Consider the following 17,414-nt stretch of genomic DNA (forward strand, 5'->3'; position numbering starts at 1 on the left):
TTTGCCTTGTAGAATTTATTATTTTAAGCACCAGACTTACCCGGCTAAAAGCATTCTACTTGCTTTACAATTAGGGGTAAAGATGTAGAAATCCAGCCTATAAAATAAAGAATCTGCTATATATCATTACATTGAGTCCATGAGGATTTGCAGTCTAGCTGAAAATAAAGTATCATGTATTCTAGTCCGTGGAATATGTGCCCTGGGATTATCCTATTGCAGAAAAGTGTCCTGTTATCTTAGCTAAAACATTTTCTGGTTGCATCATGTTATCTTAGAGACACAATCTGATCTATACCTGAAATATAATCTAGGCTATTTGGTAGAATTCCATAGGACCCAATAGGCTGTGCTTCATCATTTTTGCAGCTGGTATTGGATTAAGCAAATGATTATATTGTCATTTTAACACACTTGTGGGCCTAGTGCAAAGGTTTCATAAGTAGGCCTTCCCAACCACCACCATTTAGACATACTTCCAAACTTTCAGAGGACACAGAGTCAAACAAGAATGTTTGCATGTTAAACCATGCCCCTAACCCTTCCCATGGCTCCCTTGACTCTAAATTCTGGTCCCTAGTATGGCATTCCTCTAGTTCATAGTTGCCAGCATGGTTCCCACTCTCATTTCTGATTTCCAAGATGGTATCCCATTAAAGGTTCTTCTTTCTTGTCTAATCTCCAGCACAGTATATTTTAAATTTGTGGACCTCAACACGGTTCCCCTCTCAATCCTAGTCCCCAGCTCTGTATATATTTAGATATTGGTCCTCATCATGGTCCATTTCTGGTCTTCAGCATGGCTACCCCTCTCATTCCTGATTTCGAACATGGCTCCCTTTCATTTCTAGACTCAAACTTGACTGCCCTCTCCATTTTCCCCCTTCACTGTTGATCTTCATATTTGACTTGCCTTTCAACATGCTGACATTTCATAGGCCAAAACCTGAGCTTTTAAGTCCACACATTGACTATGACATGGACTCTATGCTCCAAAGTGATGCTGGCGACATTTCTTCTATTATGTAACTTCTAAGTCTCTTGCTCTTTCTTGTTGCAGTCCAGTAATGCAGCGCAGCACAGAACTGTGTCCATGTTGGTCTTATAGTGTATGTACTTTCAATGTGTGGTCTTTTCATAGGGGTTTGCACTGAAATATTTACTGAAAAAGTGATCTTTGGTTAGATAATGGGTGGTCTACTCATCAGAAGGCAGCTTCCAAAGAATATAATGGAAGGAAAACCGGCCATTTAAAATTTGGTCATTAATATTGGGGGTCTTCTCATAGGGGTTGTTTTCTGGGGACACTACACCTTGCCTTTAGACGTATCACTTGTCTCGATATAATGGTTTCTATTTACATATCTTTGGTTTCTTCCAGGTATACCAAGATGAAAACTGCTACCAACATCTATATCTTCAATCTGGCCTTGGCTGATGCCTTAGTTTTGATAACCCTCCCATTCCAAGGGACTGACATTATTATGGGAATATGGCCCTTTGGAAATGCGCTCTGTAAGATTGCAATTGCTATTGACTACTATAACATGTTCACCAGCACATTCACACTGACCATGATGAGTGTGGACCGGTACATTGCCATCTGTCATCCTGTGAAAGCCCTCGACATCCGTACTCCACACAAAGCAAAAGTTGTCAACGTCTGCATCTGGATACTAGCCTCCTTTATTGGAATTCCTGTTATGGTCATGGGATCAGCAGAGATGGACAATGAGGGTCAGTATAAAAGGAATTTAAGAGTTAAGATGTTGTTATCATAAAGAAAGCCCTTGAAAATGTTTTCCATATATAGTTTGGGTTTGACTATTATTAAAGAACAATATAGAGGTTCTTGTGCATGTTTTTGTGTTTTAACTGATGTGTAATTTGGGTGTCATCTGCCATCATAGTTACTACTTCCTCTCTGATATTGGTTCACTAATGCAGTCTACATTTCCCATAGTGTCCCTGACCTTCTAGAGGGGCTGTAGCCTCATCGTATTAAGTACCATTTAAGAGCAGCAAGAGAGAGACTATTAACAAAAAGCTTCAGTCTCATAACTCATGCTGCAGAGTCTCAGTATACAGTGGCTTGCAAAAGTATTCATACCCCTTGAACTTTTTCTTATTTTGTCTTATTTGTCTTATTTTGTCACCTTACAACCATGAATTTAAATATATTTCATTGAGATTTTAAGTGATAGACCAAAACAAAGTAGCAGATAATTGTGAAGTGGAATGAAAATGTTACATGGTTTACAAAATTTTAATCAAATAAAAATATGAAAAGTTCGATATGCAAAAGCATTCAGCCCCTCTTTATCAATACTTTGTAAAGCCTCCTTTCGCTGCAATTACAGCTGCCAGTCTTTTGGGGTATGTCTCTGTCAGCTTTGCGCATCTAGAGACAGAGATTTTTTCCCATTCTTCTCTGTAAAATAGCTCAAACTCAGCCAGACTGGATGGAGAGCACCTGTGAACAGCAATTTTCATGTCTTGCCACAGATGTTCAATGAGATTTAGGTCTGGACTTTGACTGGGCCATTCTAACACATGAATGTTCTTTGATCTATTTTAAACCATTCCCTTGTAGCTCTGGCTGTAGGTTTAGGGTCATTGTCTTGAAGGAAGGTGAATCTCCTTCCCTGTCTCAAATCTTTTGCAGCCTCCAACATGGTTTTCAAAATTTTAATCAAATAATTTTAAAAATGTGATGTGCAAAATTATTCATTCCCAGTACTCTGAATACCCCTAAATAAAATCTAGTGTGCACAATTGCTTTCAGAAATCACTTAGTTAATAGAGTCCTGCTGTGTGTAATATAGTCTCAATATAAATATACACATGTTCTGTGAAGACCTCTGTGGTTTGTTAGAGAACACTAATGAACATACAGCATCGTAAAGACCAAGGAACTCATTGGACATGTCAGAGATAAAGTTGTGGAGAAGTTTAAAGCATTGTTAAGTTATGAAAACATATCCCATGATTTGAGCATCCCAAGGAGCACTGTTCAATCCATCATCCAAAATGGAAAAAGTATTCTACAACTACAAACTTACTAAGACATTGCCGTCCACTTAAACTGACAAATCGAGCAAGGAGAGCACTGGTTAGAGAAGCAGCCAAGAGGCCCATGGTCAATCTGGAGGAGCTGCAGAAATCCAGGGCTCAGGTGGGAGAATCTGTAAATAGGACAACTATAAGTTGTGTGCTCTGGCCTTTATGGAAGAGTGGCAAGAAGAAAACAATTGTTGAAAGAAAAACCTAAGAAGTGCCGTTTGCAGTTTTCCATAATCCATATAAGGGTCACAGTACAACTGTGGAAGAAGGTGTTCTGGTCAGATGAGACCAAAGTTGAACTTCTTGGACTAAATGCAATGTGCTATGTGTGGCAGAAAAGTAACACTGCTCATCACCTTGAACACACCATCCCCACTGTGACACATGGCGGTGGCAGCATCATGCTGGGGGAGGCTTTTTGTCAGAAGGGACAGGGAAGTTGGTCAGAGTTGATGGGAAGATGGATGGAGCTAAATATAGGGCAATCCTGGAAGAAAACCGGTTGGAGGCTGCAAAAGACTTGAGACTGGGAAGGAGATTCACCTTCCAGCAAGACAATGACCCCAAACCTACAGCCAGAGCTACAAGGAAATGGTTTAAAATAGATCAAAGAACATTCATGTTTTAGAATGGCCCAGTCAAAGTCCAGACCTAAATCTCATTGAACATCTGTGGCAAGACATGAAAATTGCTGTTCACAGGCGCTCTCCATCCAGTCTGGCTGAGTTTGAGCTATTTTGCAGGGAAGAATTGGAAAAAATCTCAGTCTCTAGATGCGCAAAGCTGACAGGGACATACCCCAAAAGACTGGCAGCTGTAATTGCAGTGAAAGGAGGCTTTACAAAGTATTGATAAAGAGGGGCTGAATGCTTTTGCATGTCACACTTTTCATATTTTTATTTGATTAAATTTTTGTAAACCATGTAACATTTTCATTCCACTTCACAATTATCTGCTACTTTGTGTTGGTCTATCACTTAAAATCTCACTAAAATATATTTAAGTTCATGGTTGTAGGGTGACAAAATAAGAAAAAGTTCAAGGGGTATGAATACTTTTGCAAGCCACTGTATACTGAGACTCTGCAGCATGCACCATTTTCATTCCACTTTACAATTATCTGTTACTTTGTGTTAGTCTATCACTTAAAATCTCAATATAATACATTTAAAGGGATTCTACCACTAAAACACTTTTTTTTCTAGTTACCACGTCGGAATAGCCTTTAAAAAGGCTATTCGTCTCTTACCTGTGGAAGTGCTCTCCGCTGCGCCGTTCGTTCAAAATACCGGTTTGTACCGGTATGCTAATGAGTTCTCTCGCAGCGATGGGGGCGTCCCCATCGCAGGAGCAGCGATGGGGGCGTCCCCATTGCAGCTCGAAAACTCACCGCAGCGCCGCCTCTCCGGTCTTCGGTGTCCTCCCCTTGCTTCTTCAGCGTACTGTCGGACGCCTGTGCAGTACGCTCTGTTCGACGAAGATTGCCGAACGTACTGCGCATGCGCGAAATAGCGGTCCCAGCCATAGTGCGGGCAACGCACTTTCGCGCAGTGGGCAGAGGTTGAAGGGAAGGGGCATATCTGAGAGCTGCCAGGAATAATTTGATCAATTTAGTTGATAATATGTAAGCCATACAGAAGAAACATAACACACTAAGTAGTAAATACCTCTAGTGGTGGCTGAAAACAGACAGAATTTAAAGAGAACTCTTCAGAATGCTTAGGAACACTAAACCATTGCTGCATAAGAGCAGGCTGGTGATTTAGGAAATGTGTACATGGTGGAAATGGAAGAAGACTTCCTCCATAAACTCCTTTTCCATTTCAATCTCTCCAGCTTCCAGCTACAGAAAGCAAAAGCAGAGCTTGAGATTTCCATGCAGTAGATGTATGGGCCTGTTCAATGGAATGACTTATGCTAGGTTCACACTAGCGTTCGATCTCCGTTCTGTGGTTTCCGTCTTCTGCATGCAGAAGACAGAAACCTGACAGACCGGGTCCGGCCGTGAGCGGCGGTGAGCGTTTTATGCTCTCTGCTGCAAAACCTTTTTTTTTTTTAAACCGGACACAGAGTACTGTATGTCCGACTCTTTGTCTGATTTTAAAAACGGTTTCGCGGCGGAGAGCATAAAACGCTCACCGTCGCTCACGGCCGCTCATCTTTCAAACCCATTCAAATGAATGGATATGAAAGAGTCCTACAGGTTTCCGTCTCCTGCTCAGTTTTGTGCAGGAAACGGAAACCTGCAGAACGGAGATCGGGCGCAGATGTGAAAGAGCCCTTACATTGCAGGGTCTGTGGCTGAGTTAGTTGTAGTATCCGCAGTAAGATCAATCAGGACTCTTATATTTTTTTCAGTGCCCAACTTCGATCTCTGTCTCCCATTGAATACAAGGGAAGGTAGAATAAGGACCGGTTTTTGAGGCTTGATCTGCCTAAAATTGGTGCAAATTTTGAAATATGCCCTTAGTACTTCCAAAGACCCTCTAATCCCTCTAATCTGTAACCTTTTTAGTCTATGCAGAAGATGAGGAGCTCTTACTCTGAAAGGTTAATAATATGTTGATATTTAATGACTATCCTTATTCCAAGCCATATTTTTATACATCTTTTTAACCACTTCCGGACCGCCCATAGACTATATACGTCCGGATAGTGGTTGTCTAGTTCTGCCAGGACGTACCTGTACGTCCAGCAGAACACAGCAGCTGCACGGAGATCGTGTAGCTGCTTTCACTAGGAGCCGGCTGTAACTTCAGCCGGAGCTCCCAGAGAGAAGACTGGGCAGATTTATTACCTCCCCTGCCTTCTCGATCGCTGTGTATACAGCACTCAATGAGCGCTGTATACACAGCTATGGACGCAGCCATAATTCAGCTGCCCTCTGACCCGGCAGACACGTGATCCAATGGGAGCAGAGTCTTACCAGAGCTGCTGGGTCCTACAGCATGCATGTATACAGCATGCAGGAGGTTGGATTTCTCCTGTATCTGAGGTTAAATGTACCAGCCCCAGTTATAGGAGAAATCAGCCTCAAGTACAAAAAAAAAAGTGATCAGATGTCCCCAAAGGTCTCTTATTACCTTATGGGGACACAATCTGGAAAAAAAAATAAAATAAAAATATAATAAAAAAGTTTTAAAAAAATGTAAATAAAATAATAATAAAAAATAAATAAATAATACGCTAATAAAACGCGTTATTAAAGGTTATAGCCCCACCCCCGATGACACCATACAAAATAAAAATTACCGTAACGGAGAGGAAAAACTATATTATAAAGTTTTTCAGTGACACTTTGTGTTATTAAATTTAAAAAAACAAATTTGAAAACCAGACATAATTTCCCTCCTATTTTGTTTATATTTTCCCAGATATAAAAAAAATTAAAACACATTCGAAAATAAAGATAACGTAAAAATAAAGCCCTATGTGTCCCCGAAAAAAGACGCAAAAATTAGTTGACTGAGACATACGGGAAAAATGTTACAGCCCTCAAAACCGCACATACAAAATAAACCTAAAATGTGTCTGGTCCTGGACCACAAATTGGCCCGGCACTGAAGTGGTTAAGGTAGTTGATAGATAGACTGTAATATTGTGGCTTTTAATTTTAGTACACAAAATGGCTGCTGTCCTTTTAACTGAGTGAATGTACAGCAGATGTCAGACTTTAAAGATGGCTTCCACTGAAGAGCTGAGTGGGCACCATGGCCGCTGTGACTTTGCTGTTTGCAGTACCGGTGATCAGAGAGAACTCTCTTTTATACTCTCACTTTCAGGACACCAAGGCTTTCACATGGCAATAGCACTGAAGCCATGGCAACTAGGAGCTTTCTGAAGGTTCCTAGACTGGTTACTGGTTATGTTATCACTAAGCTCTGCCTGTAGCAAGTATCAATATGAGCATTGCAGACTTTCAATAGATGTCAATATCGTTATATCATATTAAAAACAACACAAAAATCTAAAAATCAAATTACCCCTTCCCTAAATCACTTATAGAAACAAATAAGCGAAAAACATATTGGGTATCACTTTGCCTGAAAATGTTCTGAACTTGCCCCACAAAAAAATAACAGTTTTCAAAGTTTCATATTGTTTTAGAAATATAAATAAATGGCAAAGACTATACAAGACTAAGGGAGCGTTCACACTACCGTCGGTGTCCGACATGTAGTGTCCGCTCCTAGTGTCCGCTCAAAATCTGTCACGGACACTAGGAGCGGACACTAGATATGTCCGTGACACCTGTCATTCACTTGAATGGGCATCGGGTGCGTTCTTTTGCACTCCGTGCCCGTCCTTCCCTGTCCGCAAGAGAAGATGTCCGACTTCTCAAGCGGACAGGGTTTTTCTGGGGTTTTTTTTAGGAGCGGACACTACATGTCGGACACCGACGGTAGTGTGAACGCCCCCTAAGCCCTCGTTCACATCTGCTTTTGTATTCCATCCGGGAGGAGTCTGCATGGAGATCCCCCGAACAGAATACAAATGCAATTTCAAGCACTGTGCTATAAATGCACACGGACCCCATAGACTATAATGGGGTCCGTGTGCTTGGCGCCCGCTGCCTGTACGAATCATGCAGACAGGAAAGTAGATTGGGAACTACTTTCCTGTCCGCACAATTCCTGCGGTGATCTGGTGGTAAGCACACGGACACCATTATAGTCTATGGGGTCCATGTGCTTTTACAGCACAGTGCTTTGCACTTGTATTTGGTATTCCGCTCAGGGGGTCTCCATGTGGACTCCCCCGGACCCCATAGAGCAAAATGCAGCTAAAAATATGCTGCAGGAAAAAACACAGTGAGATTCATTGCTTTTTTCTGCAACGTTTTTCAATAGGTTTTATAGTTTAATCTTCTCCTATTAAATGTATAGGAAAAATTTAGTGATTCTGCAGCTAAAATTAACATGCAACTTTTCTTTTCTCATTCACTTCGCTGATACTGTAAATGCAGCAATTTTTTCTGCTGTTTCTGCAGCAGCCCAAAATTATGTGTTTCTGCAACATGGTGCCTTATCCTAAATTTGGTATCACCATGATGGTGCTGAACCGTAGACTAAATGTAACATGTTATTTTTTTTTTTAACCATACTGTGAATGTCATTAAAACAAAACAAAATAGCAAAATTGCATTTTTTCCCAATTCCACCCCATTTTGAACTTTTTGTTTCCAGTTTCTCAGTACATCGTACAGAACATTAAATGGCTCCATTAGGAAGAACAATTTGTTCCACATAAAGACGGGTCCTCTTATCGGCTCTGTGAATTAAATTATATAAAAATAAGACTTTTGGAAGGCGGGAAGTACAAAACCAAAATGGATAATGGCTGTGGTAGGAAGGGGTTAACCAAAACTGGTTGTGTGAAAGGGTTAATTGGTGAAGTGAGAGATGGGTTGTTTGCGACATATTACAATTAAACCTAATCTGCAGAGTGAGAAATAGGTCTTTCCAGCGGTGAAATATTATTATAATTAAGGTTGATGTGAAAAGAAGGCTCGTTTCGCCAAGTTTATAATTATCCGGGGCTAGTGTAACTCATGACCTGTTTTTATAATTTTGCAGGGGAAAAAAGGTTTTTCTTTCTCAAATGACCCAATTTTATTCTCAACTGAGGTTGCAATTAATGTGGCTACTTACTGTCTAATGTGCGCACACAGCAGACTAAGGAAGAGGCATTAAGGAGAGGAAGAATGGAGAGGAAACAAAGCAACAAAACAGACGCCTCTGAAACTGATCTGCTGGGTTTAACACCACCACATCCGTCCCTGTCACTGTAATATCACATATCGTTCAGTCACATCTATAATTCATGTCCTCTGCTCATACTGCAGGGTGCTTGCTTCTGGGTAAAATTTATGAATGCAAATGTGGACAGCTGCCTTTAGTGTTTGCTCCGTGACTGGAGAATTGGATTGGAAATATAGACTAAAAGGCTTATTCTTAAAGCTGTACAAGCAATGCCATGAATTGCAGCACACATCATGTTGTTTATAACATCAAATGTACAGCATGTAAAATGGATTATGTCGGTTGCACAACTAGACCGTTGAAAACTCGTATAGCCGAACATATAAACGATAGTAGTAAATTCCCCTCAGACCATATGTCGGGAATATCAAGACATTTTGCATCAGTACATAAAACTAATTTATCTACCATGGAATTTTATGCCATCGAAAGGGTAGACAAACCTATTAGAGGAGGTAGCTGGCAAAAACTATTATTCCAACGAGAGGCTTTCTGGATCCTACAATTTAATTGTAGGACTCCATTTGGTATGAATATTAAAACTGACCTCACTTATATCTATTGATCCTTTCCTTTAGAGGTAGTACACAAAAAATAATAATAATTAAATAACAATAATGATAGTAACAATGATAGTCATTAGATATGAAAATTATTGGGTTTCTATTATATTGTCAGGAAGTTTAATAGTTTTTTCAATATATACCATGAGGTGGTTTATTAGCTATGTATGTAGTTGAGGTGTTCCTATTTATTAGGTTTATTATGAATATTATCAGGTAATTTATATGTAAGGTGTATTGCCACTTATTAACTTACCAAAGATGCTTTCTTCTTGTGGGTACAGGGTATCGTTCTTATGCTTAGTGGTAATTTGCTTGTTGCCCCGCACATCATCATTGCTGGATGTTTATTGTTCACTGTTTGTTTATAAATATGTGCTTCATGAGGGGTATTTAATATTCTTATACATACGTATTTTCAAGAAAATGTTTGCTATAGGTTAATTTTCTCTTCTATCTTGCGACTCCGGCTGTCAAAGGAGATTTCTCTTGAAGATTATTGGCCATTCTTAGTCACGTGATTCCTTCATGAATGAATGAGTATCCCATGTTATTGTGGAGTAGGAGGTGTTTATGGGAGTATATATGGGAGTGTCCATTCGATGATTGGTTACTAAGGATCACGTGACTCAGGCCATGGAATCGAGTACGCTAGGTCCTTTCATTACTCCTTTTAAAAGAGCTCGATTATGATTTCACCGTCGTGGGTATGTTTTTCGGATAACTAATATTCAGTATGTTTTTATATGAAATATCTTTCTTTACCCTTGACAAAACGCATGTGGTGTGAATAGATCTAAAACTATTGTTATGTCAAGTAACATATTGTGAAACAATGGAGGTAGTTAATGTGAATAGGCACATATCCTAGAGATACAGGTACATATATATATATAATTTATTTTAGGTCACTAATAAGATGTAGGTTTTTTAGATAATCGAGTGAAATAGGACTTTTTTGTAAATTGTGGTAAAGAGATACTTGTATTCTATTTGTATGTATATTTATATCATGACATGTCTCTTTCCTGCTTGTGACTATCCAGGTGTATATTATCCCTTTAATCAACCTAGGTGAAATGAAGTTGAACTAATGACCGGAAGTGTTGTAATGTTTGCTAGCTATATATACTCAGGTCAGATTGTTAAAAACACGCTCTGAGGAAGGAACATCTCGTTCCGAAACGCGTCTGCGTTTTTAGGGGGTTTTTCATTTTTCTTTTTTCCTTTGCTATGTCAATTTTTTGTTATTTTATGACATTTTTTCATTAAAAGTTATATTTTATCGGAGAGCTGCCGGACATCTTTTTCTTCATGTTTAATGCCACAAAGCCCAAATGACCTTCATCGATGATGTGTCCTTCTATAGGTGGAGTAGACCACTGAAAGTCCAGTATTTTATATGCTGGGGATAAAAATGTCAAAACTAGATTTTATAATATGCATGCTTGGATCCACAATACCTGGAGATCTGAACGTTTCCTATCCCTGGCCTACTGCTTTATTACCATTAGCCTGATTGGTAACAAGGCTGATCTACAAACTTGAAAAGCATTGGATGTCCCATTTTTAAGAGTGGCACCAAATTTGTGCACCTCTCATCCAAATCTTTCCTTTATGTGGTACTGTTGTATGACATGGTGCCAGAAAGATGCAGGCAGCTACAATGTTTTTTTTTTCTAATGCATCCTGAACAGCATAAGGGTGTCAGGGAAATGCTAGAGAAGCAATTACCCAATGAATGCTGATGAACCCTTGATGAACCCATCCCTTCCTGCTTGCCTATCCCGGTGACAACTGGTCGACAAGCCCTTCTTAGGTATATGTGCTGACACAGAACGTAGACAAGACAAACAACAACAAAGGGAAGTCAGATATCCAAGGGTTAGGTAATAGTCGAGCAATGCAGTAAAAAATTGTAATCCAAGAGAATAGTCAAAGGTAAGCCAGGGGTCAGGAATATGAATACAGGTATTAAAAGAGCAAGAGTAAATAGCCAGCAAGCACAAGGCAATAGCAAGCACCTATGTGAATGTGAGCCAAGAATAAATAGGAAGGAATAACCCACCCCAGACCTGATAGGAAGATAGGCTGTCAATCACACAGCCTAAGTTCACACAGAGATTTTTGGTCAGGATTTTGAGGCCATATCCGCCTCAAAATGCTGACCAAAAAGACGGCTCCCATTGAAATCAATGGGAACCGCTCAGGAGTTTTTTCGGGGAGCTCCCAGAAAAACCCCCCGAGGTGCTCATTCTTCAGGCCGAGTCGCCTTGCAATTTGGCCTGAAGACAGTCCCTCCTCCATTCATTGGGCCTAATCCGGAGTGGAGTGCACAGCTGGATGCCGGTGCAGTGCACCAGCTTTCAGTCGCGGCTACCCGACTTTTGGATCAGAACCTGAGGCGGCCTCTGCCTCAAGTTTCGGTCCAAAAAAATTGTGTGTGAACTTACTCCTAGAGGGGCAGAGGGAAACCAGGGTAAAGGAGATGGGTGTGGTGGAAAATCAATTACCAAGGTGAGGGAATAGGACAGTGTTCACACATAGCAACTAAAAACTCTAAACAAGAAGTCAAACAGAACAAGCCTCCTGCATTGCAGACCCGAACATGCGGAGACGTTATAAAGGGTGTACTTAGTTGGGTGTAGATAAAAGGGCATCAGAAAGAACACACAAGGATTTACAATGTTTTTGATTCAGTTTTTGATATTACAGGTTAAGCAAGTCAAATACTGCAACTACACAAAACACAGGCATAAACCAATGGTTACTTTAAAGCGAGTCAGTGTTTCATACAACTTTTCAGAAAAAAACTGCCTTGTGTGTACATGAGAAGTAACACTATTTCTGGTCATTATGTGACTTTTATTTAGTTGCATAGCTGGAACTAACAGTAGCCCTGAAATGGTGTGTGGAGGCTATCTGCCATACAAAGCTCACAATGGGGTAGATAAACTAATACTTTTTTTTTTTTTTTTTAGACTAGATAATCTTAAAGTGCACCATATTTTTCAGTCTCTGATACTAAGTCTAGTAAACCTTTACACTGTCTAGTCTATGTAATGGATACATACAAAAACACCAACAGGAAGAACTGAAAATAGGAACACATTTAGGAAAAATATAATATAACCCTATTTCTATAGCTATAATGGTGTGCATACCCATGTCAGGATGTAAGGCCCAGGGGAGTGCAATGAGGGCTATGTTGCATATACGTTGTCCTTTAGGAGTGATTTTGGCTCATATGGCTTTGAAACAGTGCATTTTTAGTCACTTATGACTTACTTTACTTGTATATCATTACCTGTTATAAACATTTTTGCAAATATAAGTAGTTAAGAATTCTGCGGAGTTTTAAAGATTTTCTCCATTATCTTAGTGGTGACAGTCTAACTTTCTATGGTCTGGGACTTGTCAGAAACCCAACCATGACTTTCTTATTGTAGCTGGGTTATCAGACAGGGACACTACATGTATGAGAAGATATCCCGGCCACAATAAGGAAATCATTGCTGATTTTCTGACCTTAGAAAGTTCCTGCATTCATGGTTGTATCCATTGACAACAGATCAAGACAACAAGACTGTGACCACACGGTATTTAGAGAAAATCTTTAAAACTCTGAAAAATACTTAACTTTTATTTGCAAAAATGTTTAACTTTTAATTATTTACAAATTTAAAAATAGTTATGTACCTGGGATTACCCCTTTAAGGATTTTCTGTTCATTCCCCTTAATGCTGTATTCTTTCCCAGATGTGTACATTTCTATTTACTTGGAATGTTCTTTACTTTCTTAGTAGCTATTTGCTTCTAGAATAGATTTTTGTTGGTTTGTAAAAACATAGATATCAAGTGATGATAAAGCATCTTATCTGCAGTCCCTCAGCCACATTTAGGCAAGAGGTAGGGGAGAGACAAGAGTGTCTGGGGAAATAAGCTCTTATTAAGCCAGTACCATTGTAGAGCTTATTCCCTGCTGTGATCAACACAACACATACCAAGGACCAAGAGGAGAGTCCAATAAAATCTATCAGCCACTGCTGCTTGAAGTAAATAGCCCGGACAGATCGAGCTTTGGCAAACATCTACCTATGTATACTGTTGTTTGCCAGCTGTCTTTGGTGACACTTGCCGTCTGCTTTCTTAATACTGACTTTATTCTCACATTCTCCAAGGGTTCTACATTCTGCTACTGGGAAATGTTATTAAAGTTATATTTCACAAGCCTAAGCCTCTAGCTTTGGCTTTTGAGAGAACAATGAAGCAAGTGAAGATTAATCACCTTGGAATTAGTGTCTGGTTTCAACTGGAAGTGATTTACACTTGGCCACTAGCAGTTGCGCCACCCCTATTTTCGATGATATAAAGTCAAACTATAATAAAACCTTTGGTTACTATAGGTTTCCTTTACATTAGATATTTTATAAGATGTTCAACATAGACTGAACTAATGGTAATATTTGTACCTACTAAATTGTTCCCTGATGCGCCAAAAAAGGGACTAGTGATCCCCACCACTAACTGGGCGTCCATCATTGAGCTGAGCTGAAAAAAAAATTGTCCTATGTAATAAAGCTGATATATTATTGTTACTGCGTGGTTAAAGGTGAAAAACAACAGTAGATTTGCTTATTTAAATCTTCACCAAAAAACCCCAGTAACTGTATAGAAATCAGCCAGAACCTCTTAATAAGCAAGACAGAGAATTGGAGAATGGATTAAGACTAGAGATGAGCGAGTAGTGTTCGATCGAGTAGGTGTTCGATCGAATACTAGGTATTCGAAATACTCGTACTCGATCGAACACTACTAGCTGTTCGAAGTTTAAGGTTCGATGCAGAACCAGCGTTGATTGGCAGAATGCTATATATACATTTTGCCAATCAACGCTGGTTCTTCTCTTACCTTTAGAAGTCTTCTCCGTGCAGCGTCCCCGCAGCATCTTCTGGCTGGAATTCACTCTGCCTAGGCATCCGGCCTAGGCAGAGCCAACTGTGCATGCGCGGGCATGCCCTCGCATGCGCAGTCGGCTCTACTCAGGCGTCGGCCGGACAGAGCCAACCGCGCATGAGCAGTCGGCTTTGCCTAGGCCCCGATGCCTAGGCAGAGTGAATTCCAGCCGGAAGACGCCACGGGGGCGCTGCATCGGGAGAAGACTTCAAGGAGAATCCAGCCCGACCGTCACTCGTGGACTTGGTAAGTATAATTTTATTGAATGTTGCCTACCCCTGAAACGAGCATTTCCCCCCATAGACTATAATGGGGTTTGAAATCCGTTCGAACAGTCGAACAGTGTGCGGCTGTTCAAATCAGATTTCGTACCTCGGACATTTTAGTGTTCGCTCATCTCTAATTAAGACTGACATAGGAAACATTAGTCTAATTAAATTCCCCCCCCCCCCCCCTCAAGGCCCAAAACTGATCAGGCAACATTATTTTTAATACATTTTGCACAATTTACAGTTGAAAAGTTCTCCCCAATAAGGAATATATACCCCAAAATGGAGTAAATGCAAATTACAGCGAATTATGAAAAAACTGAGACCCTCATGCAAAAAAAAATATCGAAAGATGAAGTTATTGCTCTCCAAATCTTCACTGACAAGCTTCCAGCCTTTGTAGGTGATAACGTCCCCTACTGAATAATTCCATTATTACTGGAGTATAGGATCACTGGTAGACAAGTAAGGTGGGCTCAGATTTACGAGAGGAGGAATTATTTTTTTACAATAGCACTCGAGAATAATCGAAAAGATATAATTCATTTTCAGACAATTTTCCATTATAATTCTGAGGCTTAGGTAAACACTCGACAGTCACAGGTCACATTAATACACGGCAGCAAGATGAAAAGCTACAAGTCTAGGGAAGGCACGGTGAATACAATAAGGATAGAAATCAATAACTGTAAAATGATGTAATAATTCTAAGACATTCTGGATACATTATGTTTGTGCTGCAGAGTACGATTGAACCTGTAATTTTCCTGTGCCCATTGTGTGTGGATTATTTGCAATTTGCATGTAACTAGGCAGATTTTATCACTGTGCTTTTACAGCCACATATTAACAGGATATTTTTTTCCTTGCAGATATTGAGTGCATGGTGCAGCTTCCTGATCCAGAACATTATTGGGAACCAGTATTTGGCACTTGCGTTTTCCTCTTTTCTTTTGTCATACCTGTTCTTATCATCACCATCTGCTACAGCTTGATGATCAGGAGGTTGAAAAAAGTCAGAGTTTTGTCTGGCTCAAGGGAAAAGGACCGAAACCTTCGTCGAATTACACGGCTGGTTCTGGTGGTTGTGGCAGTGTTTATTATTTGTTGGACCCCCATTCAGATTTACGTGCTGGTGCAGAGCCTTGGTGCTAAGCCCAACAGTGACATCAAGGTGGCCATCCTTCATTTCTGCATTGCTTTGGGCTATATCAACAGCAGTCTCAACCCTGTCCTCTATGCCTTTTTAGATGAGAATTTCAAAGCATGCTTCAAAAAGTTCTGCTTTCCCTCTGCTTTTCGTACCGAGCTGCAGATGTCCAACCGCATGTGCAGCATTGCCAAAGATGTTGCCTATGCCTGCAAGAACTCAGACGGGCCGAATAATCCGGCATGACTAGGCATGGAACTGCCCATGTTGGGCGGGGAAGGAGATCAAGTGGGGACTAATCCACAGGCAGAATTGACACAAATCACTGCGTTGTGACCAAGATGATGGAGGTGTACTGAGAGACACCTCCTATTGGATGCAATTCATGTACACAATGGAAATACAGAGGAAATCCATTGATTGTTTTATATGGAACGTGCCAACTTCTGGTAAGAAGAGGACGACTGCTCACTTCATCTAGAGCTCTGCCCACTTAACTCTCAGTAAAGTAGAGACCCAATATCAGGGCAATGTCTTCAGCTGATTTTCAACCTCTTTGTTGAAATTGTAATCTTCTATAAATTCCTTTATCTATAGTCTGTACAGTAATCAAAGATTTTTCTAGAAGAAATCACCCAGAGATCTGTTCCCCTTCATCTCCACCATCTGCGTAGAGACTATAATTTCTTTATCAGTATAGATGTGCATAAGTACAATTTTCAATATCTATAAAAATGATTGCACATGAACCTGACATATTGTCTACAACTAGAAGATATTCATTCATGAGATACCTGACCAAAACCTTAATGGTCTTATGTCCAACCACAGTTGCTTCTCCAAGCTGATACATGTACAAATCTCTTATGAATGATGAACTTTGGACAGAAAAAATAGACCTTTTCCTACCATGCCCATGAATATGTACTCTTACTATCAGGCAGAAGCTCCATTTTTGTGGATATCAAAAATCTAGTTTCATAATTGTGGTCAACTGTGGACTCCATTATTGAAGACATCAGAGATCTGGGTTCCTCATTGTGGGAAATATTCTGTAGGACCTGTCCACAACTTGGTTAAATTGCTTCTTGTTAAGTGTAACGTCTCTTAAAATGCTTTGACTTATCCAAAGCTTGAACTCGCCAAATCTTTTTAATGTGTCGCAAACACTACTTACATCATCAGTGACAGGCCTGTCACATCTAAGAAGGGACATATTGTTACAGGACTAGACAGATGCCTTCTGCACACCTGTATGAAGTATGAACAAATCTTTTTTGCTCTAGAACACAAGGTCCAAACCACAGACTAAAAAGATGCTTGTAGGTTCTGCCAAATTCATAATGATGTTCTCTGTGGATACTGACCCATGTCACAATCCATATCTACTTGTTGAGAAGGTTACACTCAAGCAGCCTTAACTCTTCTCTCTTCTAACATTGCCCTTACTAAAAACATTTCTGTATTTCTGATTTGTATATAGACACTGTTACATATACTTTATGTAAACATACAGTATATATATATATATATATATATATATATATATATATATTGAATTGCATAAATTTTTGAAGCCTCAAAAATATAAGCCTTTCTTCACTGGAGATCTGCTGAGCTTTGCTCCACTAGCAAGGAATCTTAAAATAAA

The 17,414-nt window shown here is 39.9% G+C and overlaps 1 protein-coding gene across 1 annotated transcript in view; it reads left to right on the top strand.

Moving 5' to 3' along the window:
- Positions 1–16,507, top strand: part of OPRL1 (opioid related nociceptin receptor 1) — a 64,607-nt gene extending 48,100 nt beyond the window's left edge. Inside the window, exons 3-4 of the mRNA XM_075276976.1 lie at positions 1,382–1,737; positions 15,486–16,507. Coding sequence (XP_075133077.1) covers positions 1,382–1,737; positions 15,486–16,009 — 880 coding nt within the window. The 3' untranslated portion in view covers positions 16,010–16,507. The remainder of the gene's footprint in view (positions 1–1,381; positions 1,738–15,485) is intronic.
- Positions 16,508–17,414: the final 907 nt, after the last annotated feature.

Source organism: Leptodactylus fuscus, chromosome 6, assembly GCF_031893055.1.
Source record: "Leptodactylus fuscus isolate aLepFus1 chromosome 6, aLepFus1.hap2, whole genome shotgun sequence".
Classification (NCBI taxonomy): Eukaryota; Metazoa; Chordata; class Amphibia; order Anura; family Leptodactylidae; genus Leptodactylus; species Leptodactylus fuscus.